The 27,107-nt window shown below is 43.1% G+C and overlaps 11 protein-coding genes across 11 annotated transcripts; 5 read left to right on the forward strand and 6 right to left on the reverse strand.

The window, feature by feature from the left end:
• The first annotated feature begins 223 nt into the window (after positions 1–223).
• On the forward strand, positions 224–2,637 carry EAE97_011321 (uncharacterized protein). Its single transcript, XM_038881836.1, has 2 exons — positions 224–744; positions 798–2,637. The coding sequence occupies exons 1-2, from the start codon at positions 247–249 to the stop codon at positions 2,508–2,510; spliced, it is 2,211 nt and encodes a 736-aa protein (XP_038727245.1). The 5' UTR covers positions 224–246; the 3' UTR covers positions 2,511–2,637.
• A 364-nt stretch (positions 2,638–3,001) lies between these two features.
• Positions 3,002–7,475, reverse strand: EAE97_011322 (uncharacterized protein; the record flags this gene model as incomplete). The annotated part of the gene is made up of 5 exons (XM_038881837.1): positions 7,091–7,475; positions 6,732–7,037; positions 6,603–6,668; positions 6,263–6,545; positions 3,002–6,215 (listed from the first exon to the last, which is right to left on the reverse strand). The coding sequence occupies exons 1-5, from the start codon at positions 7,410–7,412 to the stop codon at positions 3,002–3,004; spliced, it is 4,191 nt and encodes a 1,396-aa protein (XP_038727246.1). The 5' UTR covers positions 7,413–7,475.
• Positions 7,476–8,311: 836 nt separating this feature from the next.
• EAE97_011323 (uncharacterized protein) lies at positions 8,312–9,538 on the forward strand (the record flags this gene model as incomplete). The annotated part of the gene is made up of 4 exons (XM_038881838.1): positions 8,312–8,360; positions 8,426–8,565; positions 8,620–9,099; positions 9,155–9,538. The coding sequence occupies 4 exons, from the start codon at positions 8,312–8,314 to the stop codon at positions 9,536–9,538; spliced, it is 1,053 nt and encodes a 350-aa protein (XP_038727247.1).
• A 2,007-nt stretch (positions 9,539–11,545) lies between these two features.
• EAE97_011324 (uncharacterized protein) lies at positions 11,546–13,120 on the reverse strand (the record flags this gene model as incomplete). The annotated part of the gene is made up of 2 exons (XM_038881839.1): positions 11,546–12,858; positions 13,039–13,120. The coding sequence occupies 2 exons, from the start codon at positions 13,118–13,120 to the stop codon at positions 11,546–11,548; spliced, it is 1,395 nt and encodes a 464-aa protein (XP_038727248.1).
• Positions 13,121–13,316: 196 nt separating this feature from the next.
• EAE97_011325 (uncharacterized protein) lies at positions 13,317–13,593 on the forward strand (the record flags this gene model as incomplete). Its single annotated transcript, XM_038881840.1, has 2 exons — positions 13,317–13,474; positions 13,524–13,593. The coding sequence occupies 2 exons, from the start codon at positions 13,317–13,319 to the stop codon at positions 13,591–13,593; spliced, it is 228 nt and encodes a 75-aa protein (XP_038727249.1).
• On the reverse strand, positions 13,582–14,632 carry EAE97_011326 (uncharacterized protein; the record flags this gene model as incomplete). The annotated part of the gene is made up of 5 exons (XM_038881841.1): positions 13,582–13,613; positions 13,667–14,179; positions 14,228–14,308; positions 14,367–14,517; positions 14,570–14,632. 5 exons carry the CDS (start codon positions 14,630–14,632, stop codon positions 13,582–13,584), a joined length of 840 nt encoding a protein of 279 aa, XP_038727250.1.
• A 1,049-nt stretch (positions 14,633–15,681) lies between these two features.
• On the forward strand, positions 15,682–16,068 carry EAE97_011327 (uncharacterized protein; the record flags this gene model as incomplete). The annotated part of the gene is made up of 1 exon (XM_038881842.1): positions 15,682–16,068. One exon carries the CDS (start codon positions 15,682–15,684, stop codon positions 16,066–16,068), a length of 387 nt encoding a protein of 128 aa, XP_038727251.1.
• A 1,017-nt stretch (positions 16,069–17,085) lies between these two features.
• EAE97_011328 (uncharacterized protein) lies at positions 17,086–18,152 on the reverse strand (the record flags this gene model as incomplete). Its single annotated transcript, XM_038881843.1, has 3 exons — positions 17,086–17,433; positions 17,485–17,886; positions 17,949–18,152. The coding sequence occupies 3 exons, from the start codon at positions 18,150–18,152 to the stop codon at positions 17,086–17,088; spliced, it is 954 nt and encodes a 317-aa protein (XP_038727252.1).
• A 433-nt stretch (positions 18,153–18,585) lies between these two features.
• On the forward strand, positions 18,586–20,115 carry EAE97_011329 (uncharacterized protein). Its single transcript, XM_038881844.1, has 4 exons — positions 18,586–18,824; positions 18,877–18,911; positions 18,967–19,076; positions 19,497–20,115. Exons 1-4 carry the CDS (start codon positions 18,791–18,793, stop codon positions 19,963–19,965), a joined length of 648 nt encoding a protein of 215 aa, XP_038727253.1. The 5' UTR covers positions 18,586–18,790; the 3' UTR covers positions 19,966–20,115.
• A 1,515-nt stretch (positions 20,116–21,630) lies between these two features.
• On the reverse strand, positions 21,631–22,608 carry EAE97_011330 (uncharacterized protein; the record flags this gene model as incomplete). Its single annotated transcript, XM_038881845.1, has 2 exons — positions 21,631–22,072; positions 22,259–22,608. 2 exons carry the CDS (start codon positions 22,606–22,608, stop codon positions 21,631–21,633), a joined length of 792 nt encoding a protein of 263 aa, XP_038727254.1.
• Positions 22,609–22,822: 214 nt separating this feature from the next.
• Positions 22,823–23,946, reverse strand: EAE97_011331 (uncharacterized protein; the record flags this gene model as incomplete). Its single annotated transcript, XM_038881846.1, has 5 exons — positions 22,823–22,999; positions 23,259–23,384; positions 23,449–23,526; positions 23,782–23,859; positions 23,893–23,946. The coding sequence occupies 5 exons, from the start codon at positions 23,944–23,946 to the stop codon at positions 22,823–22,825; spliced, it is 513 nt and encodes a 170-aa protein (XP_038727255.1).
• Positions 23,947–27,107: the final 3,161 nt, after the last annotated feature.

Consider the following 27,107-nt stretch of genomic DNA (forward strand, 5'->3'; position numbering starts at 1 on the left):
CTTGGTACAATATTTTGGAACCGTAGAGTGGATGCTTGATACGCGAAATTGGAGAAGGGGAATTCTGACGCGCTCCTACCACTTTTCGCGTTGTGAAGTCGCGAATCCTTGTAAATTATCAGCACGAAAGTTAATTTGGATTTTGATGACTAAGTCGTACGGATTATTGTTGAACCGACCACAAAAAAAGTATCATAATGATGAAAGAATGGAGGGAAGTTGACCTTATACATCTAGACTTGAAAGATGTTTACATGTCGAGCATGTACCAGGAGATGCCTACAAGCACTCATTGGAGATTCAACGGTTCATAGCGCAAACTCACAACTCATAATTCCTCAAAGACAACTTTATAGGTCATTTGCCACAAATGCGACGGATTCTGATAGTTACACCTACCAGCCTATTTCACAAGATGAAGAGTCTTCCGAGCCAACGAAGACCAGGACGGCCAAAAGACAGGAATGGCTAGATTCGAGGGGACAGAGGCCTGCAGATAAAAAGCCTGCAGCTATTGATCCACGAATTGACAATAAATTCATTTGGAAGCTTAAACAACTCCAAGATCCACTGCAGCTCGCCGACTACGTACGGAAACTTCTCTCGGAGGATGATTTCGAGAAGGCATTACTTTATGTTCGATCTGCAAGCAAGAATGTCGAATGTGTTGTTAGTTGGAATCATTTGATTGAATGGCAATTTAGTAAGGGTCTATTGAACCCTGCACTTAAAACATTCAATGAGGTTTGTTATTTCTGCAATATACGATGAGGTTTTGGTTGACCATATAATTACAGATGAAAAAAAGAGCGCAATTTCCAGATGCGCAAACCTATACTATTATATTCAAAGGCTGCAGCGAGAGTCCTCATACCAAACCAGCCTTCGAGAAGGGGTTGGCAATTTACACCTCGATGCTTTCTGCTGGTTCTCGTTTACGACCGAATACTATTCATATGAATGCAGTACTGAGGCTTTGTTCGAGGGCAGGTGAAGAGGAGGCTTTGTTAGGCATTGCTTCTCAAATGCCTGCTGAGGGAAATCGCGCACCAGATAACCTTACTTTCACGACCATCCTTAACGCATTTCGCATGAAGGTTATCAGCCAGCGGGACATGCCTGAAAAGGACTTTTCAAAAATGAAAGAGAAAATGATAGCTAGTGCGCATCGAATGTGGGGGGATATTTATACTCGTTGGCGCAAAGGGGATATAATGGTCGATGAAGAGCTTGTCTGTGCTATGGGCCGGACATTACTACTCGGTTCAGAAGAAGATATCGACGATGTTTTGTCCCTTGTTCAGCAGACAATGAACATTCGACGCCAAGTGCCTCGGCGAGGTACAAAATCTCGAAAGAAGATCGAACCGGGACTACAAGGGCCGTCCAGACCCAATGATAATAAAGGATCAGCCGAGATAGAAGGCGGTAATATCGATCCTCCTAAAGATCTTGAAAACATATTCTCTAGCTACGGAACTGCAGTGGTTTCATTGCCCAAGTCGCATGTATACGCTACTCCAGGACCAAACACATTATCTATGATAATGAAGGCATTACTAAAATTGTCTAAAAAGGACGCTGCAACGAAATATTGGCAAATTTTCACAAAGGAACTGGGTGTTGTACCTGATGCGGATAATTACCACAGATATCTGAGAATCCTCCGAGTCTCCCGATCGAGTCGAGAGGTCCTGGAACTTTTACAAACAATGCCCAAAGAAGCCTTAAAACCTGAAACTTTTCAACTCGCCATGAGTACTTGCGCTCGGGACAAAATTAACCCCAATGTCTTCACCACCGCCGGTAAAATTCTCGATATAATGCAGATGCACCTCCCAGTTCCAGACATCAAAGCCCTAGTAACCTACATGGACGTCGCTGTCTCTTCCTCTCTCATCCGCAAAGCTTCCGGCAACCGACCTACCAAATACGAACAAGGCAAGCAAATCTCTCGTGCTCTCGAACGCGTAGGTCCCTCATATCTTAACCTCCGTGCTCTCGCCACTTATGGAAACCCCACCGTCACCGATGATCACTTCCAAAACCAAGAGTTTAAAGACCAAGTACTATTTCTTATCCGTCGCATAATAGGCGCATACGACACGCTCATGGATAAAGGTCTCGTGTCCCGCGACACATACACTGAGATATACGCACGTCGCAATAAACTCATGGCGTATGAAGAACGTGCCAAACAACAGCAGGACGGATCTAAAAAGTACCCAGGCCGCTTCAAGTACAAGCTCGAGCCCAAAGAAGATGATGAGGAACCCCAAATCCCTACCGATCAACAAACTCCTGAATTTCAAAAGCCTATCGATCGCCGCACTCATGAATTCTCGAAAATGCAATTCAAGAAAGCAGTCAAGGGGGGCTTGGCTCCATTTGCTGCTACTCAGGGATATGTGGCGCGTGTTCAACCGTTTGCGAATAGGAAGTCGAATGTTGGGGCTCCGGCATCGTTTGCAAACAGGAAGCCAACTACTGAGACGTCTGCTAGTTTTTGATTGTAGTTTTCTGGGGCGTACAGCATTGCCTGATGCACACGATGATCGCTGAGATGACCCCATATGTTATATACTGTACACTATCAGCTTACATATAATAAAAATACCCAACCTATGCATTATATCCGCAAATCATCCATAACAATTGATATTCAATAAACTCCATCTACCTCACAAGCAAAATGCAGAAAAGACGACACGGTCTTGAGTTGAATTTGTCTTTTATTATGGATTAAGTCTTACAATGACAAATTCTGAGCATTATCTGATTACTCAATGTCTGGTGTTATCCTCCCCGGAACTGAATACTATCAACATAAAAATATTACCATGTGTTTCAACTTTAGCGATGACATGCCTCTCTTCTCGCACTCCATCAATACCAATAACCTTCCACGGCATCATTAATCTTTAAGTCATACTCCACTCAATAACAATACCTGTCATAATCAATACACTCATCCGACCCCCTTTATCAAACCATGACCCGTTCATACCTCTACTTCATTCTCATTCGTACTATTCCCCTCTTCGTTTATCAAACAATACTTACTCACCCTCATTCTCTCCAACTTCTCGCCAAATCCCTCACTAATCTCCGTCTCGTCGCCACTCAAATCTACATCATCCGTATCATCCACACTCATGTTCACACTAAAATAATCTCTAACTTTACACTGCTTCTCCAGCCCACTTCCCGGCGTCTGAACCCTCTGAATTGGATTCGAAACTTTCTTATCCTCCTCCAGTTGCGCAGGACTGTAAATCTTCCCTGACGGCGTAACTATTCTCGGAACTTGAATTGGAGTGTATGTCTCCACTCGTTTGGGAGTTGAGATTGGCTGGAGAGGAGAAGAACATTTGTCTAAAAATGGCCGAGCTGAAGATGGGGACGTCATTCCTCGTGAGTGAAAGATGTTTATTAAAGTAGGGACTCGCTTCGATTCAATTTTTGTGTTGAGTTGTGGAAGAACCTCGTTGTCTATAAATGCTTGCGATACTGTTTCTACACGAAGACTGGGGCTTTGATTAAGGTTTTCCTTGCCTTTCGGAATATCTGTTAGCTCATCTTTTTTGTTATCAGATGTTGCGAATTCCTCGATTTTGGATGCTGCTGGCACAAGCGCGGCTTGAAGACCTAGTTTACTGAATATAGAAGATGTAGTGCATGCGGACGCATCCCACTTATTCTGCTCTTTTGTACAGGTGCCGGCCCAGAGACCTGGCCTGATATTGGCTGTCTCTTCTTCCTTCTCGAACTCTGCTTTGGCTAGATCAAGACTGGAAAGATTATCATTCACTTTGTGGTTAGTTACAGTCGCAGAATCAATGGGTTCTGGAACCAAGACTGTCAAGTCCGCGTCAGTAGAAAACGCTGCTATATTCTCATCGATTCCTGTAGGGCAGGGTGAATTTGGATTTCCACAACCTGCGTTTTCCTCGTATAAATCAATATTATTGATAGGAAGAATGTATATATTCTCATCCAATGTGTTCGACCGCACAGCCACTGAAGGACCTTCTCCAGAAATGGCATTTGAACGCTCCCTGCGATGTATCGTATCCTTGCCAAAGTTGAAAATAGCGTGCTCTTTTGCACCCCCCGTTTCAGAAGCTGTCTCTTCTTGGTTCTCGGGAATTTCGTTGAACCCTGAAGCTCCGCAATATTGATTATCAAGAAACTTTGAGTGCTTGTGGACTTTTTCAAAAGATGAATTTGAACACTTTCTAGTTTCTTCCTCGACAACTTCGATTTTGAAAGACGCATTTCCGTCATCCGAAGAGTCGTCAAGCTTTGCGTGGTGAGTGGCTTGAGCGAAAAGTTCGTCTATCATAGCTTGAACGCTTTCAGGAGTTGGTTCAATAGAATGGTATATTTCTTCAGCATCTCCGGATTCAGCCCATATCTTTGTTGCGGTCTTGCGATTTGACTGAAGAACATTTTCTGCGTGCATCGAATTGCCGCTGCGATTTACACCATCAAAGCTATCCAAATATTGAAGAATCTGCTTAGAGCCTCTAAGAAGAGGTGCCGGTTTATCAGAATCGTTTCCCGTGAATAATTCAGTGATAAATTCATGATCTGACTTTCGAGGAGTTCCAGCTTCTACGCAGAGGCTCATATCATTGCTAAGTGAAATATCCTCACCAGCTGCTTCTTCTGATTCTTCTTGCGATTCTATACTGAGGGAAGAACTTTCAGGAGATTTAACGGTAACAAGTTGGAACTCATTCTCCAAATCGGAGAAATCAGGTAAGTCTTGGTCACTTTCATCCCTATCACCGAGAGGCGATAGTGTTGGTCTCCATGCAGGCTCGCGGGTTCTGTAAATCGGCTCAATACCTGCCGTTTGTGCTCCTACACGCGAGCTTTGTTCTGGAGCACTGCAAGCAAAAGTGGAATTCTTGTCGATTTCAACTCGTGAGATATCCGGCTTAGGGTCGAAAATTTGGGTTTGAGTCGATTCTGGAGAGCCAAGACAAACTTTGCGGTCCGTCTCTGATTTATGGAAACCTGGGAAGGGACAACTGTGGAGTTCATCCATAGCTTCATCCAATGTGAAAGATTGGGACCTGCGGTCCGAGGTATTGTATCTGACTTCTGACAAACTTCCACGGCTTTGTTCACACAGATCAACCAGTGCTAAATCATTCTTTCCGTAGGTTTGTGTTCTTGTCAATCCAGCTTTCATTTCTGAATAGTCAACGCGAACCTCACGTTTCGGTACTTCAACAATATCACCCCACGCGTAAACATGAAAACAGCGTTCGGATGCATCGTATCTAATGTCTGAGAATTCACATCGATTCTCTTGGTCAATACCAGCCATGGCAAGATCGCCGTTGTCATAGAGTTTGGTTCGAGCCCATCGAGTTTTTGTTTCCGGGTATTTAACGCGAACACTAAGCTCAAGCTCTGGCTTTGGAACCTTCCCCCATAGATGAACGTAAATGCAAGTTTCTTCTGGGCAATATGATACCGTGTCCGAGTATTCCCCTTCGTTTCGTTTGCGAATGTCTGAAATGGCAAGACTTCCTGTTGGGAAGTATCGCATGTGGTGCCATTTGGCCTCTGTTTGAGGATATCTGACATACATTGCGCCGTCCAAAAACTGCCTGCTAGTGAACGAACTTATGTTTTTGCGTATCATCTTAACGCCCGAGACTTCCTCAATTGTTTTTGTACGAACATCTTCGACTGTCTCTGGAATGGTGTCTTGGTCTCCGTCAGATGCCTCCTCCTTTGAGAACCCCTCGTCCCAATCTTCTATTATCTCTTCCGAGGAACATGAAAGATGGAGATTCTTTGTCATTCTATTTACAGTATGCTTAATATTACGGGCAATTCTCTGTTGATCTGATTCATTGAACTTGGAAGGGGGTGGCTGTAAGTTCTTACAGTGACTCTTTCGTTCTTCAACCGAGTTAACAGAAGGGGAATCGACCCTTTGAACATCATTTCCATTAAATTGATAAGGAACTCTGGCTCTCCTTTCTAGCATTGCGTTTCTAAATCTCGCTGTGGCTTGCCAAGTTGGTGGTGATGGAGCTATCTGATCCTCGAACACCGAGTCAGATTTAGCATCAGATGTCACTTCCCTAATCGTAATCGTTGGTCGTGTCCCTTGGTGGCACTTTCGCTCTGGTATTGCCAGTGTGTTGGTTTGGCAACCTATTGACGAAATTGTATGCATAAATTGATTGCTAGAATAAATGTTAGTTATGGTTTGCAACTTGAAAGAAGCAATCACCTTGGACCTGATCTCTCAGGAATCACATCTGGGCTCGAATCCTTCAGAAAATCAACGGGTTTGGTTGGGTGTAACTTGTCAGGGGAGGGCGATGGGGAGATAATCAAATATTTTCCGTTGGCGGCATATGGTTGATTGTTGTATTCGTCAAAAGACTTAATCATCGAGCAAAGATATGAGTCTGGCGTTTTTGATTCATCTACATCTACTTCTGTTGTTGGAGATTGGCTTGTCAAGTGCTCGTTGGACCACACACTTTGTAGTGTTTGCGCTTGACTCGTCCCTGCAGTCAAAGTGTCAAAACATATACCTCTAGAGTATTAGAAGTAGGAAAACTCACAACTGTCTGCGTCGTATCCTGCTCGACCATTCGGTGGATCTTCAGACTGTCGCAGTTTTTGAAGATCTTGAGTATTATTTAGACATGTTCCTTCCATGCAAGATCATTGCAACGTATTGATGAACTCACTTTGGCTTATGGTGTTGAGATTCTCTTCCAAGAAATTATTCCCTCCTAATCTTTCCTGAGGAAATCTTGATTGGCCATCAGATGCTGATGTCTGCAAAAGACTCGAATCATTTGCTTTCAAATTTATCAACTCTTTCGCCAACTTCTCGGCAAAAACGTCCTCTTCACAATGATTTGGTAATATCTTCTCCTCGAGAGTGTTTTCAGGAAGGATTGTACCACGTCTAGGGGATACCTTGTTGGAGATTGTTCCAAGTATATTAACGAGACTCTTCCGTCTTCTTGGAAGCAGTTTCGATGCCTCGTCTACAAACATGATATTAGATTAACGAGGATAATTTAACATCATTGTTACTTACTGATTTGCGGCTCGGCTTTGAGAGGAGTCGTGGTGAGAGGTCTTTCATTCTCGGGAGTACCGAATTCACCAGATCTCTTTTTGCGAACGGTTCCCAAGAAGTCCCATGTTGAGTTTTTGCGACGGATAGGGCTAGAAGTACCAGCAGAATGACCTCCCTCATCTTCCAAATTAATGTTGGGTCTCCCGCGTGACTTCAAACCTCTTAAACTATCAAAAATTTGTCGAGCTTTTTTTTGGGAAGATGTCCGTCCCAAATCGGGGAGCTTGTGTGAGTTGGGCGTATGTGGAGTTCGAGGTAGAGGTACATTTTCATCGTTCATCTTTTTAGGGGCTTGAAATGATATGGAAGCCGTGTTGTCTAACTCGCTTTCAGGATTTACCTACACTTCATCAGTTAGGGGGTGCAAATCCAAGGATGGGAAGATATAGATCATGAGAAGCATGGGATGGATAGCGAAATGGCTAGATTAGACCAGTATACGGAGGATAGAGAGAAAGTCTCTTCTTACTTGTTTGTAGTCCGTTAACCAAAAGTCCAAAAGAAATCAACAGATAAAGATCGGGTTGTTGATTGAAGAGAATCAGAAGGAAAAGGAAACTTGAATGGACAATATCCCATACTAGACCCTTGAGAAATGGCAAGAGTAAAGGAATCAACCTACGTGGATGTCATTCGTACCTACCTGAGTTGTAATGTCATAATCAATCAATATGAGTCTTGTTCCCCTTAGAATAGGAAAGGGGGTAACGAGGTTGCAAGATTTCTATTCTTAAAGTCCAGCCCTGGTGGTACATCAATTTACAAAACGATCCAAATCTCGAAAACTTGGATCAATTTCAATATACATTATACACGGAGCTACTCGAAATTCATCATGTCTTATACGTTCGAGTGCACAAAGATAAGAGGATGTTCGTTCTAACTCAACCCAAGCCGTACACTTGATCACGCGGCCGCATTTTCCGCTTCACAGTCACTCGCGTACTCTCCAAATGCGACCTTAAACTTTCGCGACCTGAACTTTAGGATTCTATTTACCCTCGGCCATCCTATCCCTCATTCACCTTAAATCCTGTCTTTAACCTCAAATATTATCATTCGATCTTGAAGATATTCATCCACCTTTTTGAGTATAGTTGAATCAGGACTTTAGGAAATCTGCAAATTTATCACTTTCATAACACTAATAACAGGTAGCGGTAGCTGCAACTTAACACTATGGCACCCAAAACTGACTTACCCGATTTCAATGGATTCATTAACAAAGGTAGGTAATCTTGATCGGAATATACAGTATGTTTGCTGTGCCGTCAGTGACTGACATAAGATTAGGACGTGAGCGTCGCAAGGATGAGCTTCTAGCAAACAAATTCCTGGGCAAGAATCGTCGAGCAAGTGCGCCAGGAGCGACAAACAACAATCGCAAGCCAGGCGCTGGTCCCTCACTCGCAAGCAGAATGGGTGTTGGAAAGGTATGAAGGCTACTGGCAGGTGTCTACAGATCTAAGAATCTAACAATCGAATAGCGCGGCCTGGCTACACCCAAACCTGCACCAAGGCAGAATTCCACACCTACTGTCGGAAATGTTGATGCGGAATGGACTCATGATCTGCACTCTCTTAATAACCCAGGCAGTTCCAGAACATCTCAAAACCCTCCTCGTGGCCCTAAGAATATCAATACGCGTGCGCGCAATGATCGACTTGCGAAAGCTTTCAACGGCTCAGCATCAACACCGAACTTGAACGCTCAGTATAATATCGTTGGAAAGTCGAAGGCGACTAAGAGTATGTCCATCAAGGGACTCGCAGGACCATACATTGTAATGGCAGAAAACTTCGCGCGAGGCACTTCAGCACAAGACATCGAGACGGCGATGACACCAGTTGGTGGACCTCCACTAAGCTGCCGCCTTATCTCTGATTACCCCAGAATTATCGCTGAGATCATTTTTGATACGAAAGATGGAGCTGACAATGTCATTGATACATTCAACAACCAAGAGGTATTTTCACTGAAGGTAGAACACTCTTGAAGCATTACTAACGAGCCCATCATAGGCGGATGGTAATTTATTGAACGTTTACAACAAGTCGGGAGCTCCTGCGCCAACGCTTCAACCTGCTAGCCAACGTTCTGCTCCTCGATTAGGCGTTCCTACAGGTCCAAGAGCTAGCCGTGTTGAGCGCAGTACAGGTTCTGATAGCTATGATTCAAGATATGATAGCTCGCGAAGTTCTCGGGATGATATTATCGATGGCTCCTACGGATTTGACGATCGCATGGATACCGATGACCGGGATGGGGGCAGTCGTACCAACGCTAGAAGCCAAGGACTTTACAGCGACAACCTTGTAGGAGGTCGTGCTGGCAACAGCAATAACCGTAATGGCAATAATTGGAATGCCGGGCGAGGAAATGATAGGAATCGCAGCTATAGATGATTACGAAATGTGCGTTTTTAATTCCATGTTTTTCGTTCACGGACTGTTAAAGACAACCGAAACGTTACGAATACCTCATTTTTAGATTTTATGATGCAAGATACGCTTCTTGCAGGATCGCATGATGAGCAGCGACTACAGAAAAGGAGATGCGACGCGGCATTTTTAAATGCCATGGGATCAAAGATGTTCATGTCTACATGGAGTTATGGGGAAGGGTACGAAATCTGCGATACCTTGGCATACCTTGCGATTAATACCCCTGTGTATAATAACAAATACAAAAATAAAGCATACAGTTTTTATTAGATTCATTCAGCTCTTCCTCGGTAGACAAGATTCGAAGGGTCTGAACTCCATTCATCCTTGACCTTGGACGTTCAGTATTCTGCACGTCTCAGATCAGACGGAGAGCGTGCTTTATGCACACCTCGATCTTGGTAAGTTCGCAAGGTTGAAACATTATTCCCCGCATCCTGGTCCTTTCTTTTAGCCTCTTCCTTCTGTATCTCTCATCTCTTTTCTTCGACTCATATACCGTATCTCGTCTATGTTCTGATCATCAATCCTATCTCTCCGCTACTTTCCTACACTTTATTTTTCATGTTTCACCATGTACAGACCTCACCCTTAGCGTCTGTACTCTCTTTCTTTCCCATAAGATTTTTTTTTTCAAAAAGGATACGTCTCTATGAACAGCGGTCATGACGTAGGCCTTTTGACCTAATCATATATCTTTGTTTCTTTTTGATCGAGCTCTGGCAAGGCGTAGTATTTGATAAGTGATCATCGCTACGTAAACCTTGGAAAACTGAAGCATATTATCGTCTGTTCTCTTGCTCTTACATCTCTTATCGAATTTTTTATCCCACCAAACTATCGTTTGTGTTGAAAGCATGATTTATGTGGATCTGAGAACAAAGGGAGCAAGTCCCCAGCAATATTCTGTAGAGTTCTGTATACTTACAGCTCTATTTTTCAAGTTCGGTCGCGCTGATGACACTGTTTCTGTTCCTGCTACTATTGATACATCATTATATCGAGATCCATTTAGAATCGCTCTGTTGAAAAGCCCGGAAGAACAGATACCACCTCTACACCCCAATCGTCGAGTCTTGCCGATTGATTCTCATTCATCCCCGGATACGTCGTCCGGACAATCCCCGTATGTCTACGTATCCAGCACCAGTATGCGCACATTTGATAAGTCCGGTCATCCTCGCGATCCACGCTCGTATATTCATGCAAGCTATTATTCAGTGGCAGAAAATCCGAGAAGCTATGCAAATCCAAAGCCGCCGCTTATATTCCGCGAGGATCCTACGTCGAAATAATTGCAGCCAAACGTCTATGTAAGGGCACCCGAACGGACACCTACTCCTTCAGCTGAAGTACCGTCAATTGTTCCTGTGGATAACGGAAGGAGGATGAATCCTCAGCAGCATCAGTAAGTTTGAGTTTCTGAACATGTTTTATACGACAGACTGCGGCTTGTAGTATTCGTGTCAATCACCAAGGATCCTCATAATTATTGCGAGAAATAGCTAGATGGGTATGGGTGAAACAATGCCTTGATTTTCTGGAAAATTGATTAGAAATGCAAAACTTGAAGGTACCTAGGTAATCTTAATGTCGAGAATCTATTTGATAAAATGTTATGCCTCCCAACAAAGATAACATCGGAGCGGATCTGGGGGTTTGTGACTTGAACGATGATTTGATTACCCTAAAGCCGTGTAGTATATAAATGATTTCTGATGGGTTCGACAAAGCTGCCTGGATTTTACAATTCGAAGGACGATTTCAGTTGTCAGTCACCGTAAGCAATCAAAATGGGCACCGCAAGACATACAAAGAAATTTGCGTGATGTTTGGGGGGAGTTATGCGTTCATTTTGGAAGTCATGAGACTTGGAACTTAGCTATTAGAGCAAAACAAGAGAGGTGTATGTAATTTAATTTGAATGGATGTTTTGATATTTTTGAAGTAGCAGAACATCGAGAGATCTCAAAGTCCACACATTGCTAAAAGCAGTGTTGTCGTTTCTTCCTCTCCATTGACATCGCCAATCCAACCAATCCGACCCCCGCTACTTCCATACTTTGCGAAAACTGCGGGACTCTGATTTTTATCGCGGCCAGGGCCAGAATAGACTCTGTCTTCAGGCCTAGTGTTCTTCAAACTGACAGCTTTCATGCTGTAAGGCATTAAATTGTACTTTTTGTTGAGATCGGCCATTTTATTGATGTCGTAGGTCTCCCGAGTATAATCACCAAACTTCCAACCTAAGCCATAGCTTTTCATCAACTCCTCAAATTTTGGTGGCTCGGTCAAGCTTGATAATAAAAATCCGAATATCAAAATTCCTCTGGCCTTTGCATATTCAACCAACTTTCGACTAATAGCAACAAACTCGGGTTCCATTATTGCCGCATCCGTAACGATGATGGTGCCAAATTTTTGTGTTTCTTCAATACATTTCATTGCCGATGCACCATCTGTCACCTCTTTAATCATGGTTTTAGAGCGAAGTTCGGTAAGCACAGAAGCGTACATTTGGTCAAACCATGACTCCTTAGCCAAGGATACCAGAAGGATTGAAGTAGGGTGGCCAGGAAGCTTGGAAGTATCAAGTTCGTTCAAGATTGCATTGATCCTGTCTTTGTCCCACGCGTACCTTGCTGCTCCCCGCAGACCTCTCGGATCCTTGTTATGAGCCTCGTTTTCGAACCAAGACATTAAGTGTCTCTGGTGCTCCGTCGGCTCATCAGACTCATAAGCTGCGAGTAGGTCAACCCATCCACTATACCCTCCCACATCTTCCGCACATCCATGTCCTTCACCACCTAATACGACGAAGTTGGTGGTTGGATCCGCTCGCCCGCTACAGGTAATAACATGTTCCCATCCGTCTCCAAAATCATACATATAATGGATGGTCTTACCAGTGGTGCGTTCTCCATCCAGAATCTGATAAAGCTTAGTGCGTTTGCTGTCCTTGGCTGGGTCGCTGTCAGAATCCAACGTGTCAAGATCAGTAATCTTGCACAGCATCGGCTTCATAACAAGCCTATGTTCGGAGCCCATGGTTTCGTTATGATCGAGAACTTCAAAATCGTAAAGATGGCAGTTTTTCCAATCAAATGCGACTTGTAGGGCATTATGTAGGTCAGCAAAAGACGCTGTGGTAGGACACGAGAGAGTTCGGCTGATGCGAGGGTTTGTGAAATGACGAGGGAAGAGATCGACCTTCAAAATGTAGTTTTGGCGTCTGCACGCTGCCTTGTGATTCGGCCAGTCCTTGGTTTGACAATCTGCACCTGTGAACAAACATTCAGCATATGAAGATCTTGGGATGCATTTGGCTTAACCCATGTACGTTACGATTGACTTTGAATCTTTCATGTAGTGTAGATTTCCCACATCAATTGGGTCTTCCACATGATAAGACTCAATTCAATACAAGCCTCAAAAGAATCTTCTCGCAATTCGGAACATACCACAATACTCTCGAGAACGACACCGACTACAACGGAGGACTCTTTCGCCCTGCTTATGGCATACAGCACACTCGTTGGCCATGATGTGTTGACAAAATGGTGAAGTAGAGATGGAAGACAGAATCTCCGCCAGTTTTGAGATTAATCTTGAGTGGGGTCCGTGGGTCGGAGAAAGACACCTGATTTACAGCTAGCCGTATTTCTGCATCTGCTCATGGTGAATATGTCCACCATGGCGAGCATGGTATAATATAGTGCACAGGTACAGAAACTTAAAAATGACCACAGGCTTCCTTTTTCAGTTGTCTGTTCTTAATGAAATGTCCACTGGTGGTCCACGGATATTTACATTTGTGATGTTGGTTGCTTATTTCACGACTTTCATACGGTACAGGAAAGCAGAATCAGTTCGACGAAGAGAATTGATATACAGTGAGTAAGTGCCAAGAGTAATCGTTACTTTACTGTAATATGCAATACTTCAGACCCTCTCTATTCCTTATGTCCCTCGCTGGTAATGATACATCATTCGTACTCCTCAATCTAGATTTTTGATGTTCGACTTCTGGATTTTGCTGCAAATCCGATTAGCCATATGTCACTATCAAAGGTTTACTCGAGAACTTACCCTCCATTTCATTTCTCTTAGCTTCAAATCTTTCAAATGGCGCTCCATCGACGAATCTTTCAGCCAATGCATCAATCGAATTATACACCGCCAATATCCTTGAATCTCTCAATGGCAAGTTCTGCAGCCTCTTCGCCTCCATCATACTTTTTCCATCATTAGTTTTCAAAACTTCCTCCAGATACTCAATAACTTTCTCTCCAAATCCTTCTGTTTCAAAAATCCGATTAGCGATACCGAATGATAGGATATCATCTGTAGTGAGTTTTCCTCCAAACATCAGGAACTCATTGGCACGATGAACACCCATGGACTGAGTTAAAGAAATAGCAGAGCCACATTCTGGAACTAAACCAAGTGCCGAGAATGGGATGGAAAGGTAGGTTGATGAAGATGCGAGGACGATATCAGCCACTCCAGGAAACCATGCTGCTCCAGCACCTACTGCTGGCCCATTTAGAGCGAGAATGAAAACTTTAGTGTGGTCGATTATCGAGCGCATGAGTTCGAGAGCTAGATTATTAGGTCTCTAATCAGATTCGGGAGTGAAAAGGCGCTTACATGAAGCAAATTTAGAGAGATATGTAATTTTCTTTTCTGCGGCATTGGCATATTCCTTCTTGCCAGATAATGCACCATCTTCTACATTTCACGTGTTAGCGCTTTGTAAACATTAATTAGGCTTTCTCCGGAAACCCACGTCTGACATCTGCACCAGCACAGAAAAATCTCCCCTCTCCTGTTAAAACTGTAAATACAGTATCGGGGTGTTCATTTAGTTCTCGCAGAGCAGCAATAGTTTCTGGTACTAGACTTCCTCCTAAGGAATTGAGGGCTCGAGGACGATTGAACTAATTATGCATCAGCGGATTCTTATATTGCATACCAATATTGATATCTTACCTTGATAATTCCTATCTTGTTTTGGATGGTGACAATGATGTCTTTGTAGTTATTCTTAGACATGATGATGGCTAGGCTCCTTGATTGGCCGGGTTCTGTGAGATTCCAAGTAGTAGATTGTTTGCAAAGTATTAGAAAAAAACAGAAGTGCTAAAGTTCATAGAAATTCCACAGCGATTCAGAATGTGCTAAGCTTTTGAAGAGGAGGCAGGTAGTCTAGCTATATGCGCTGATCTGCCGAACCCCTGTCCAGAACGCGGGGAAAGTTCCCCGTTCCGAGGTATCTCGCTCAACCGAGCTTTGCCTAGTTTATTGTGGGTGGCTCAAACGAGCATTATTATGATATTAAGCGCCGGTCTGGAAGAAGAGAAATAAGTCCTCTAATGACAAAACCTTTGAATATCTTGAGTGAAGAAGATTTTACAGATTGTTAGTTCCCACCATACCGGTAACCTGGGGAAATTTGAGTTTCGCCTATTCTTGCAGTCCCTTCATTAGATGGACCATTTTTGTACTCTAGACCCTAAAGCTTTCTCCATGTGGGATCCGCTTGAAACAAAACGGGTATGCAGCAAAATTTACGCTATAGCCAAGCGCGTCAAGGCCCACTTTTGACGATCAAGGGCCTGAAGACGATGTAATAAGGACAATCTTAATATTGACATGCCTGTCGCGAAGATTCACCCGAACCATGAAACTATCATAGCATGTATTTAGGTTCACTATCTTATTGAATACACTGTCAAATTTCCAAACATTTGTGTATAATTTTGGTGGTTCAGTCAAATTTTCACCATTAGACGTTCAAATGAATGCGGGCTCGGCGGGGTAGCGGCTCCCCGCGAAATGTGAGCTGCGCATGTCTATCAAGTGATGATTTACAAAAGCGCTTACGCCACTCTCTTGCATCTGAAAATACAGCAATCTTACATCTTTTTACGTGAATTTCTTTTTAGTATGAAGTACTGAGCGCAACTCCGAATACCCAAGATCATCGAAATCTCAGTTTCTTTAGAAGAGATCTCCAACAAATTGCGCAACTGCTTCCCCAAGTCAGCTACCAAGCATCTCATCACGCAAAGTCGACAAACTCACCAAACGTCCAAATCAAGATGTTTGAGCACTTCATCCTCCGCCACATTCCTCCTCTCCTCCTCGCCACAACAATAACCATAGGCGGTACCATGCCTCTCTGGAACGCCGAAAACGCCATTCGAACATTTGGCTTCAATGAGAAAATAGCTGTTTCTAAACCCGCTCATCCTGTGATGATATCCGGCTCAGCCCGAGTTACTGCCGTTGGTTTAGCACTATGGAGTTTGTATTTGGGCGATCATTTTGAAGCGATGGATGTTGTGATTGCGTCTTTGGGATACTTGGCCTTTGTGGATGGATATGTTTGTTGGAAACATGGGGCTCCGGGGAGTGTTGCCTTTAGAACGCTTAGTGCTGGGGTTATCTCTCTTTGGGGGTTCTTTGGTATGACAACCGGTACATAGTGCTTTATCAATAAGATTGAGTAGGTTGAGAACTTGGTCGTTTATTGGGTATGGGCCTATCTGATAGGAAAGCCACCCTGGCCTTGGACATGGCGAAAGGAGAATTGTTTCGAAGAATCAATCAGTTAGAATTTGCCTTTGACCTTTGCTATTTTTCTGATTTATCTTCCAAGAACTGAGCAGGAACAATCGAACGCGATGCATATAAGATTAGTGAACGTTCACCATACCAGAGAGAAGGTAAACCAAAACGAAAATGCATCACTTTGCAATTTCACAATGGGACTAGAAAGAGCCTAATTTTAAGAACTTTTTATTCTTGCTTTTTTCCAGATTCTATTCGTATTCAAGGAAAAGTCGAATCAATTAATGAAGATTCTCAACTAAAGACGAGGCTCGCGTGAACCCTCAGGTATTCCTTCCCTTGGTCATAATTATCTGACTTCCTATTAGATATTTGAAAATGGCATCGCATTGATCCATAATTGAAGCTCATCATGACAATTGCAAAGAAAAATCTCCTGTAAATCCCAAACACCACATGCATAAAATCAGAATTAAAGCTTTTGATAAACATAGCCGAACTAGCCCCAAAACAAACCCTAAATCAAACTCCGAAGGTATCTTTTTGAGTAGCTGTCCGAAAAAATCAAGAAATGCGAGTGGGTATCTAATCTGACATACCGAACGCCGGGTGCGCAATGAAATTTGTTGATCTGAAAATAAGAAAGGTTGAACTGGAATGAGGAGGCCTCAAATTTGCGTAAAGCTTGACTGTGAAAAAATCGAATGCAGTAGAGAAGCAAGGGCTTCGGATGATTGCTGTAAAAGGTTGTGATATGGAGGCGCTTGTTGCTTTGGAGAGGTTCAGAATTAGATGTAAGGGAGTGTTCTGACGGAGACAGTGATACATTTGACAATATTTGGTCGTCGGCATTGTTGTGTTCCTTCGAGCCTTTATAATATGTGGTAGGATCGAAAGACTACCACATTTCGGGAGCAGGTGATAATTATCGGCTAATTCTTTTCATCTTTCTTGTCAGGCTTTGTCTCGCCGCTGCCGCTGCCGCCATGGTCGCCATTATCATTGAGGTCTTTAGTTTCTTCATCTGAGATTTGCTCTTCGTCTTCAGCCCAATTTTCTGCGAATTGACTGTCTAGATAGGCATCATATCCACCAGATGCGCGGGTTTGAGATGCTTTAATAGCTTGATCTATCCAGTCCGGGTCAAATCTTCCGTAACTACCATCTGACTTGAAGTCTGCGGCAGTGGTTGCAATCTCATCTCCAGTCATCTCGTCGAAAGGGTATGGTTCACCTTGCTCGGCCATCGTGTGTCTTGTCAATGGATGAGTAAGAACCGCCTGGTAAAAATTAGTAAGATGTGGTGAAAATAATCTAAAATCATTCGTTACCTTAATATTCGCATCTTCTTGGAAGATGGGTGATTTGAAGTCCGACAACAAGTGGTCAACATCCGCGTACTTGTCAGGCTTTGGCTTCTTACGAGCATTACCAGCAGCAGCACCACGCCTCTTCTTTGGGCCTCCTCCGCGAAGGTGGACTCTCTCCTTTTCGCCTAGATCACCACTAAAGATACGAGGTGCTGCTCTTCTGATAGATGGGTTTTCTTCTCCTCTAGGGGAGGAATCTTGCGCCAGATGAGGGTGAGATTCTCTTCCGGATGCGGTCCGAGGGGTGTTGAATGGCGTCGGGACGTAGGCTCTATCCGAGCAGGATGAGATCATGAAATGATCACTGAGCGGTCTTTCTGCAGGCAATTGGTTCATCTCCCTGGTAGAAGCCAGGTTCCTCTCCTAAAATTAAATATTAGATCGAAATCTAGACCTTGAACACGTGATTAAATGGGTGTACTTACCGATCTTGCTGCTGTTTGATACGGGGCGATTGGGTCGAGCAACCCAATCGCCTCGTTATAAGTCAAGGACGAAGCTTCTGACACCGGAATTGATGTCGCTACCACCGCGGTCTGGGGATTAATTCCAGAATCCGCGAGGCCCAGAACAGGCGAGCTCGGTGGAGCTGTCGTCTCCGGAACAGGAGGCGCACTAGGTAGAGCCATCAGAATATTGGTAACAAAAATGATTTGAAGGTAGAAGTAAAGGTCGAGAAAACTGGAAGGAAGCGCAATGAGGCAGAATTGGCCGAGCAGATAATGCAGTATAATCTTCTCTTCTTAGAAAAGAGAGAAATAAAGTTAGAGTACAGAGGGTTTCCTTTCTGAAACGATTGACTTTTTTGAATGAAAGTTTTTCCGATCTGGAGAAGATTGTTGTGAAGTTGAAAGTTGAAGAGAACAAACAAGAACTCACCAAAATATTCTTTGAGAATATAATAAATATCTGTTGTAGCCTCCTCCTCACTCACTGCGTCATTGGTAGCCTCGTGCTATAAGGGGAAAGGTGTCATGTCGGTGTTCGGAGAGAGTTAATCCGACTCAGGGTTCTGGACATGGATGATGGAAATTGAAACAGCTTTTGAATCCATTGAAGTAACCAGTTCCTTTTGAACACTTCCACCTCTTTGAATAATAAGTTTCTTGATCTGTACTTTTCAGAGGTTTCCTTTCTCTGATAATTCTGCTATCAAATTAAGATCTACATAAGGTCTGCGACACATATATTAATATCATAATCATACAATAACACCTAATAAGTTTGATAAACGTACCTCAAGGAGCTCCAGCTACAACCAGACAAGATGATCAAATCCACGCAAATTGCCAGGCTGGATGGTATGGCGATTCTCGATTATATTTTCAGAATCTGGCTAACCTTGTACTGCAGGGCTTATGTTATGCGCCTCAGTTGACGACGAGCAGGTGCGCATGCTCTTCCTAAGTTGGGGATTACGAAGCTGACTTGGGTACTTTCCAGACTGAGGCTTCCCTGGCAGAGATCAAGTCACAAGTCAAGATGGTTCTCCGAAAAATGAATCGAAATTCCGCCGATCAAGCAACTCTCGATAGTGGTCCATATACTTTGCAGTACGTACAATAGCACAATATCCTTTGGTCGATTTGGGTATATCTTGTCTCTGGTTGGTTCTGTAGCCCTTACTGTGAGATGTAGCAAGGCCTAGAGCCATGATTTCAGGAAGCACATACGGTCTCACAAAATGGAATGGCAAAGCGAGAATTAGCAAGCGCACATCTCAATTTCCTCCTAAATAAAATGCGCATGTGGCATATGAACAATTGTTCCCACCACGAAACTCTTGAAATCATCCCCTGATATTGGCACTGCGCAATGAGGGAGCATATTGGCAGTCTGAATTTGAAATGGTAGTTTTCGATGCTATATTTTGGAGAGACAGAGTTGCTATCTGCCTTTCTATTGCCTGTGACATATCAGCAGCTGGGATTTACGGTGGACATATTATGCATACCTTGCTAACAGTATCTCAGCTATATGATTGCCAACGACATCGTTTTTCTCTGCATTTGCGAACGCTCATACCCACGCAAGCTTGCATTCACATACCTCTCTGATCTTTGCACCGAATTCAACACCACCTACCCCGCCACTCAAGTACACTCTCCGACCTTACGCCCATATGCCTTCATGGATTTCGACACGTTCATTTCGCGGACAAAATCCACATATTCCGATACACGAGCAACACAGAATCTTGACAAGCTTAACGATGAACTCCGAGATGTTACCAAGGTTATGACCAAGAACATTGAAGACTTGCTTTACAGAGGAGATAACCTGGAGCGTATGGGGGAGGTCAGTAGCAGATTGAGAGAAGACAGCAAGAAATACCGCAAAGCTGCCGTAAGAATCAACTGGGAACTAATGTTGAAACAATATGGACCAATTGGTGGATTGGGACTCTTCATGATCATCTTCATCTGGTGGAGATTCTTCTGATCCTTTGAGTGCTTATGGATAAAGTCGCGTAAAAATGGGGTTTGGAGAGGCGTTAGTGATGTACATGAAAGGAGTTCTCGAAACCAGCGGCGGCAGCTTTTGCTTCCATGTATAATGATTCCCAATAAATCGCAATTTGTCTTACTTGAAAGAAAAAAGAGACCTACTATGGTCAGATGGTTTCACATCATTTTTTTGCCTCAAACTTCCACTTACATCGCAATTCGGCTTGGAATTCTAAAGTATGAAAACAATCCGTCATCATCCCAGGTAAGAAAGATGAATCACAAGAAGGCCCAAAAGCTCGATGACCTGTATTTTCATCTGCATTACCTCCACTCAAGACGTGACATAGGGTCCCTTGGTTCTAGATCGCCCGTCTTTCTCTTTTCGTTGCGAGTACTAAAAGGATAAGAGGAGGAGGACCAACTGACGAAAGATAATGTGACGACCCGCAAAACGAGTGGTAGCGAAAACCCGGGGTCTGCCAACGATGAATTAAAATCTTGCCATCAAGGGGCTGCTAGTGCAGTCGGAGTAAAGCAAGTGCATAGCAACTTCGTATCAAAAGCATCCACGATTTCTTAAACAAAGGTGGGGCTTGTTGAATTCTCGCTGCTGACGATTTCAGTTCATGGTGGTAGGCATTGACATTATCAGCAAGAAGGTTATCGCCGCAACGGAGAAGAGCTATGTAAAGCACCGATGACCATAAGCGAAACTCACGTCTGTAATCTCGTACCAAAAAAGCGAGTATTCGAAGTAATCACAGTGTCTAGTTCCGTGGTGTCCCTGTTGTCCTGGTTTCATAAGCTTGGGCTTTTCGACACAAACGACTCTCTCTGCTTCAAACATATGAGGATTCGCGACGAAATTTGCATGGGAATTGGAAGAGACTGCCACGTCGACTGTGAATTTGCTCAGATGTTTTATTTAAGTTCTGCAATAAGAGCACTAGAATTACAACCTGCCGTTTGTCTAAGCGGATTCAGATATGGCTTTTCAGCATCTTTTCTTGCTACAAGAGCGATATTGAGGACCCTCTTCACCTGTGTACGAGTGTGAACCAGGCTGAGGATATACTGACAGGTTTCGCTCGTCTTCGGGAAGTATTTGTTTGCATTGCCGAGAAGCGTCACTAGAATACCAGCTGAAAGCCAGGGAAATAACAATTTCTGAACAGGAGTGAAATTCTGCAGCTTGGGCTTATCCTGTTGAAATTGGTATCAGGGTACCAACAAATGGAAAGACGAATGGCCCACTTGCTGGAAAGATCGACCAAATTGATCTATCTGCAAGAATGCAGTTTGATTATTACGTGCAGCAGTGTACATGGTTTGGTCTCCCGCCGTTTGTCTGTTGAAAGGGTTGAGAATCTTGATGGAAGTCATCTGGTTCTCCCCTATCATTTGCATTGACCCCGTCTCTGTCCAAAATTTCACACAAATTGCTTTCAAGTTCGAAATCATCAAGTGGTGGTTCGGAAAGACAAATACCAAGCCACGGGGAAGAACGGCGAAAGCTCATCAGGAAGAAAATCCACATCATGTTGTTCTTATGGGTGTATAAATGCATGTTCTTGATGAATTTGAAGCGACCAAATTATTACGCAATGATTCAATTGGTGCATTCCAAGTATTCTCATCATTGCGTTGACAACATTTGCTATTCCAAAAGATAGAGAGAGAAGTGAATAGGAGTTCCTGGACCATGATGGTCACCAGCTGAGTAGCTTGTAGGTGCGATAGGACTCGCATTGAAAATCATGTTGTGACTGTCGAACGAGCTCTTGGTAGGTCTTACCGGACTCATCTTGAGAACCACATTCTTGTCGGCATTACGTACCGGTTCAGGAAGTTCCAAGCACCCGCAGAATGAGAATGTATTGAAGCCCCTTTTGCTTGAGCCTGCTTCAGGAGCTTCTCTCATTCTTCCTGCGTTTGTGCGAGTGCTTGGAACTTCCCTCCCACAAAGGCACAATACCTTGGTATTGCAGATTATTCGGAGTGTGTCGGAGAGGATGGGCAGATAGACATTACTTTCCAGAGTCTTGAGTCTTGATGGTGTTGCACCGGCGGGTGCTGTTGGCTTACCGCTTCGAAGACATCTTGGTGACCCAGATTAGGGGATTGGGCGGCGGAGGCAATATCAGAGTATTCGGATGGAGTTCGGCATGGCCTGTGAATTGCGGGGCCTCTCAGGATCTGCAAATTTGTATGTATGCAGCGTCGGCTGTGGATATTGTTGATATTCAACGGGCTGACGTGCCGGGGCAAAAAAAAGGTTTGCAAACCTCGTCGGTTTAAAGCTTGTTGATTCATTTCCATGCCTGCTCCTATAAATTCTTCTATCATGGTGGTGAAGCTGTGCCATGCCTAATTGAAAATCGGAGCCCTGAACTTGGTATTCTCCGCAGTATTCAATGGTCAATTGCCATTTAGTGGCTTGGAAGGCTAGAAAACCTTTGGGTAAAGAAGGAGTTGGCGCGGGTACTCTTGGAGGCTTTGATGCTTGCCGAGATGGGAGTTGGAGTGGAAGAGTGAAGTGCTCGATCTTCCCTTCGAAGTGCTGGCTCCAATTGGATCTCTTGCGAGATTTCCGTAGCCAGAGTGTCTTACTTGAGACCGCCAAGTTATAGTCCATCCAGCATAGTTTGGACTAGATGGACTATAATTTGGAGAGGTTGGCGTGTAAGGTAGCGAGGTAGGGCTATACGATGGACTGGTTGGCAATCCATGCCGCAGCTTATTGTGGCACTCGACATCCACGTTCTAAAAAGACCATCTCGTAACCAAGTCATGAATTCTAGGAATACAAGCTATAATGCTGCGTTGCCCAATCGGCGTCGGCGAACTGCCTAATGCTCAAGAAGAACATGATTCGGTGATCTAAACTCGATGGAACGAGAACCACTGAAGGGATTGAATCTTGCGCTTGATTTAGTAGTTTTCGGTCTGCCAGCCGCCTGTTGGATGGGTTGGCGTAGTTCTGGATGAATTGTTTCTTTCAAATCATCTTGCAATTGATTATCGATCTTTGAATTTGTATTTGAAATAAAAATTGAAAGGAGAATTTAAAAGAGAGTCCTGAATGGACTCCTAAAGAGGGGTGATAGGTTTTGGATGAATGATAACTTGGAATATGTCTTCAAGCTCAATAAATCTCTGCTCGATTTTTCGGTATAACTGCAGTGATGTTAGCTTGCAATTAGGAATGACTAAGAATAATTTCATACCACGAAAGATATTCCAGGGAGGAGCCACGATTGTTCGTGACCATCCGATTGATCACACAACAGCGCATCTTTCGACATCGATGGGCCTCGTTGGTATTTGCATTTCGAGTGACAAAGGTTGGGTCCTCTGCTGCAGCCGATGCAAAGAGGTTTTGTTGTGGCGTTGATTATTTATCTCTCTGCGCTACGAAATGTGTTAGTATGTTGCTGCGTCTCGGTTTTAGTTTGAAGAAAGGTCACTTGCTTACCCATCCAACTGCAAGGCGCAGTAGATGCAGTCTCTTGTCTTGGCTTTCGATGCGCTTCCTGGTGGTGCGAACGGCGATCTAAAATCTCATCGTTAGGCACAAGAAAGATTTTGATTTATTGGAGAGCAATAAGTGTTATTGAGTCTCGCAAACTTCTCAGAAAGTACAAGGGAGATTCATGGATAAAACTTACAAATTCTCAACAGTTGCCTCTCCCCTAAAATTGCAAACGAACTCTCATTGTTCCTCTCACTACTTCCGTAAAGAATAGGACTACCAGGTGAGGGCATATGATCAAACCTACGGTGATCTTTCCCATTCGTTAGTACATACCCTTAATTGAAAATCACCAAATACTGAATGAACAGTGGCGGCCTCCATAAAAGTAAGAAGACTGCGTCTTGCCGATTTCTGGAGGTAAAGAAAAAGTGTTGGAAAACTTACACGTAGGACTAAAACCACGCCAATATTCAGCATGTCGGTAATAATTTGAGACATTGTGGAACGCGAAGGCAACGAAGCAATTGTAGATGTTTGTATAGGGTTGAAGTTGTTATTGTTGTTGGTGGTGTTGATGTTGATGGAGTGGAAGTTCTGGATTGTTTGAAATGGTTGGTGCTTTAAAGGGAATTGAAGAAATTGTGGGAGAAAGGGAATCAGGTCCAAGGGTAAAAGTTGCCCTAATTACTGTATCCAGTCAGTTCTGAGGTTCTGCTTAGTCGGCGACATGATGGGTGCCTCGAGGCAGCAATGTGTGAATTGCTCAGGTGGAAAGCTTTTGGTGCAATAGAAAGAGAATTGGCCAGTCATTCACAAGAGTAGACTGTCCTGTCACTTATTGTAGTTAAATGTTATGGCTATGTAACCTGCCCCTTCATGATATCACTCTCATTTAGTCTAAAGAGATGTGAGCTTTTTTCAGGAAAGCGTGGGCTAGACCTTGGTTTTGCAGCGAAGGTTGACATAATGGTATTACGAAGAAACCTTTGCTATTGATCACCAGCTTAGTTTGTAACAACACTTCCCAAATCAGATCTGGTTGATCATCAGGTCTTTTGTTACCTCTCCACCACAGAAAACCTGTTTATTTCTTTACTTTCTCATAGGAAGCACCCCACGAAGGGCACCTACTAAGATTAAACAACTACTACAAATCTATGGCTTTGTTTCCTGATCTAACAATACAGCGGATAATAATCTAGTACTATCCAAGAGAGCTTTCACAGATTTTATCGCTACAACTCAGGAAAACCCACTTGAACAACCCACGAGCACAAAGGTTAATCCGAGATATAATCTAGAACTTCTTCTCATCTTTCGCCGATTTCGTTCTGCGCGTCTTTCTGGCTTAATGGATAGACAAGATACTCAGAACGAGGTAGATGGCATTTTTTGTGGTTTCATGCCCCTGCATTGGAGGTGTTTGGGGAGATAGTTTTTTCTATTCTAAGGGTTTTGTTTGGCTGTTCTGTGAGACTTGGTTTTGGAATATTGGTTTGGAAGAGAAAACATCCAATACACTTTTTCAAATTACTAAGATACAGTATTCCAATCATCTCCTCCCCTCTTCTCCACGGGACTACGACGGGAGACTCAGTAGCGCTTAATATAGGAAGTAGGAATGCAGTATCTCATTTATGAGATAGGAGCAGAGAGGGTTCATCCAGTTGAGATTGGCAATTAATCGAAGTAGTCCCATGTGATATTGGGAGGTTGTAGGAGTAACCATCCTTCTCTAAATCTGCTATTAGATACCTATTACTTGAAGTTTTTGACTATTTGAAGCTTGATTCTGAAATTGGAGAATGTAATTGAAACTAGAGTCTATAGGTCTCTTCTGATGCATGTTTTGTTGCCAACTGAAAGCTGCACTCTGCTTCTTCCCCGAGAACACTTCTCTTTATGTGACAAGACGAGAGAGACTTATTAATATCTATGAAAGGAAACAGGACAGAAAAATCTCCTAGAAAACTGACAGTACAAAAAACGGATTCAAACTGATATTATGCTAAAGAGGAGTTCTCAAGCACATCGTTTGTAAGAGATAAGTACAGTCAATCTTCTCAATTCTTGTTCTCGATAGCTATCATATTGAGTAATTATTTTTCCAACAAACTACCTTAAATTGGTATGATATAAAATAAAATTCAGTCCCTATAGACTTTCCTTCCATGTTTCTTCACTAACTAAATCTACCTTTTCCTTCTCCTCGCTCCTCTACTAAAAGCTAAGGCCAGAGGACCTCGTTGAAGCTTGTCATCCAAAACACTAAATCTCAGATATTGAGAATGAGAGAGCAGAGGACAAGAACATGAGGGAAGGTCTTATGGGGAAATAGAATACCATCGAGATATGATCTTATACTTCCTCTCATCCTTTGCGGGCCCTGTACTGTGTTGTGTAAATTCCAGACTTGATGAACAGACTAGACAAGAATACTAGTTGGCCAACTAAAGGTTCAGATTCTGTAATTCTAGTTTGAAAATTTGTGATGAGGATATATTTTTGACTCTTCTTAATCCCAATGTGCATTCTTAGAACCAAATGCTAGATGGACTACTTTTATTATTTACTATCCCGCAGACCAATGCCAAGTCTAGTAGAATCACTTATGCGAACCCCAGAACAGTGTTGTAATTAGTATTTTCCGTATTTCAATTACGCCCCACTTTAGTGGTACATATTGATATTTATGAAAATATTTTAGTAATTATTATTGAATTACATATCACTGAAAGTATTCTATATTTCAATAATATCGAATATCACTAGCAATATGCTGAAATACGGAAATTTACATATTTTGAATAATCTCTTTCCTTATTGGGCTTAAAGTCAATCAAAATATATAATATTCGAATAAAATATGCAATATTCGAATGAAAATATACAATATTCGGATGAAATTATGTGTATTCTCATATTTCAGTAGATCTTCAGTATAGCTCCTTTTGTATGATACGTACGGACGTGAATATTATTGGCTATTATACGTACTAGCGTGCGTATTGTACTCTCTATATCAGTCACAGTAATACTACCGTATACTAATTACAACACTGCCCCAGAAACACAGACCCACCCACTTCAACTCTTTCACCTAATAATGAGAAACCTCGCTTGATTCTTGGTTGAAGCCAATCTATAATGCAACAAATCCTTCTCCGTCCTCCCCAAGCCCTTTCCCACCTCTAGTGCGAATTCCTCGTCTCTCCCCCCTTCTCAGACTCAGCCAAGTCAGGAAATCGGACAGCCCAGATAAGTACCAACATGACCCCCAAATCCGGGCTACCCCCATTACTAGCCAAGTTCTAGCACCTAGACTAAGCAATGAAGAGGGCTGAGTCCAAAATTTCCACATATTGATTTGTGAAAGGGATAATGGGAAGCAAGTGTGATGTATGTATTGGAGGGATGAAGATACTGATTTGAGCATGTTTATAGTCAGAAGAGGCGACGGCATGGGTGAACTTTTCGAGCTGTTGTCATTGATTAAGAATAGGAGGATTGATACGAGGTAAAACATAGCAGCGAATACACTCACTATCAGACACATAAATTGTGATGGACTTGATGGAGACATAAACCCACCAGACAGAGATACATGACCGGTCAGCGTCATTTGTCGTGTGATCAAGGCTATGTGTGTGATCTCAGAA

This window comes from Botrytis byssoidea (genome assembly GCF_014898295.1).
Source record: "Botrytis byssoidea strain MUCL 94 chromosome Unknown BBYS_036, whole genome shotgun sequence".
NCBI classification, from domain to species: Eukaryota; Fungi; Ascomycota; class Leotiomycetes; order Helotiales; family Sclerotiniaceae; genus Botrytis; species Botrytis byssoidea.

Bases quoted from the DNA above. Each gene is read 5' to 3' on its own strand.
- EAE97_011321 (XM_038881836.1), top strand. From the start codon at position 247: ATGTTTACATGTCGAGCATGTACCAGGAGATGCCTACAAGCACTCATT. The intron at 745-797 runs GTTTGTTATTTC...ATATAATTACAG, and splicing joins CACTTAAAACATTCAATGAG to ATGAAAAAAAGAGCGCAATT.
- EAE97_011329 (XM_038881844.1), top strand. From the start codon at position 18,791: ATGATCAAATCCACGCAAATTGCCAGGCTGGATG. The intron at 18,825-18,876 runs GTATGGCGATTC...CTTGTACTGCAG, and splicing joins GCAAATTGCCAGGCTGGATG to GGCTTATGTTATGCGCCTCA. The intron at 19,077-19,496 runs GTACGTACAATA...ACAGTATCTCAG, and splicing joins AGTGGTCCATATACTTTGCA to CTATATGATTGCCAACGACA.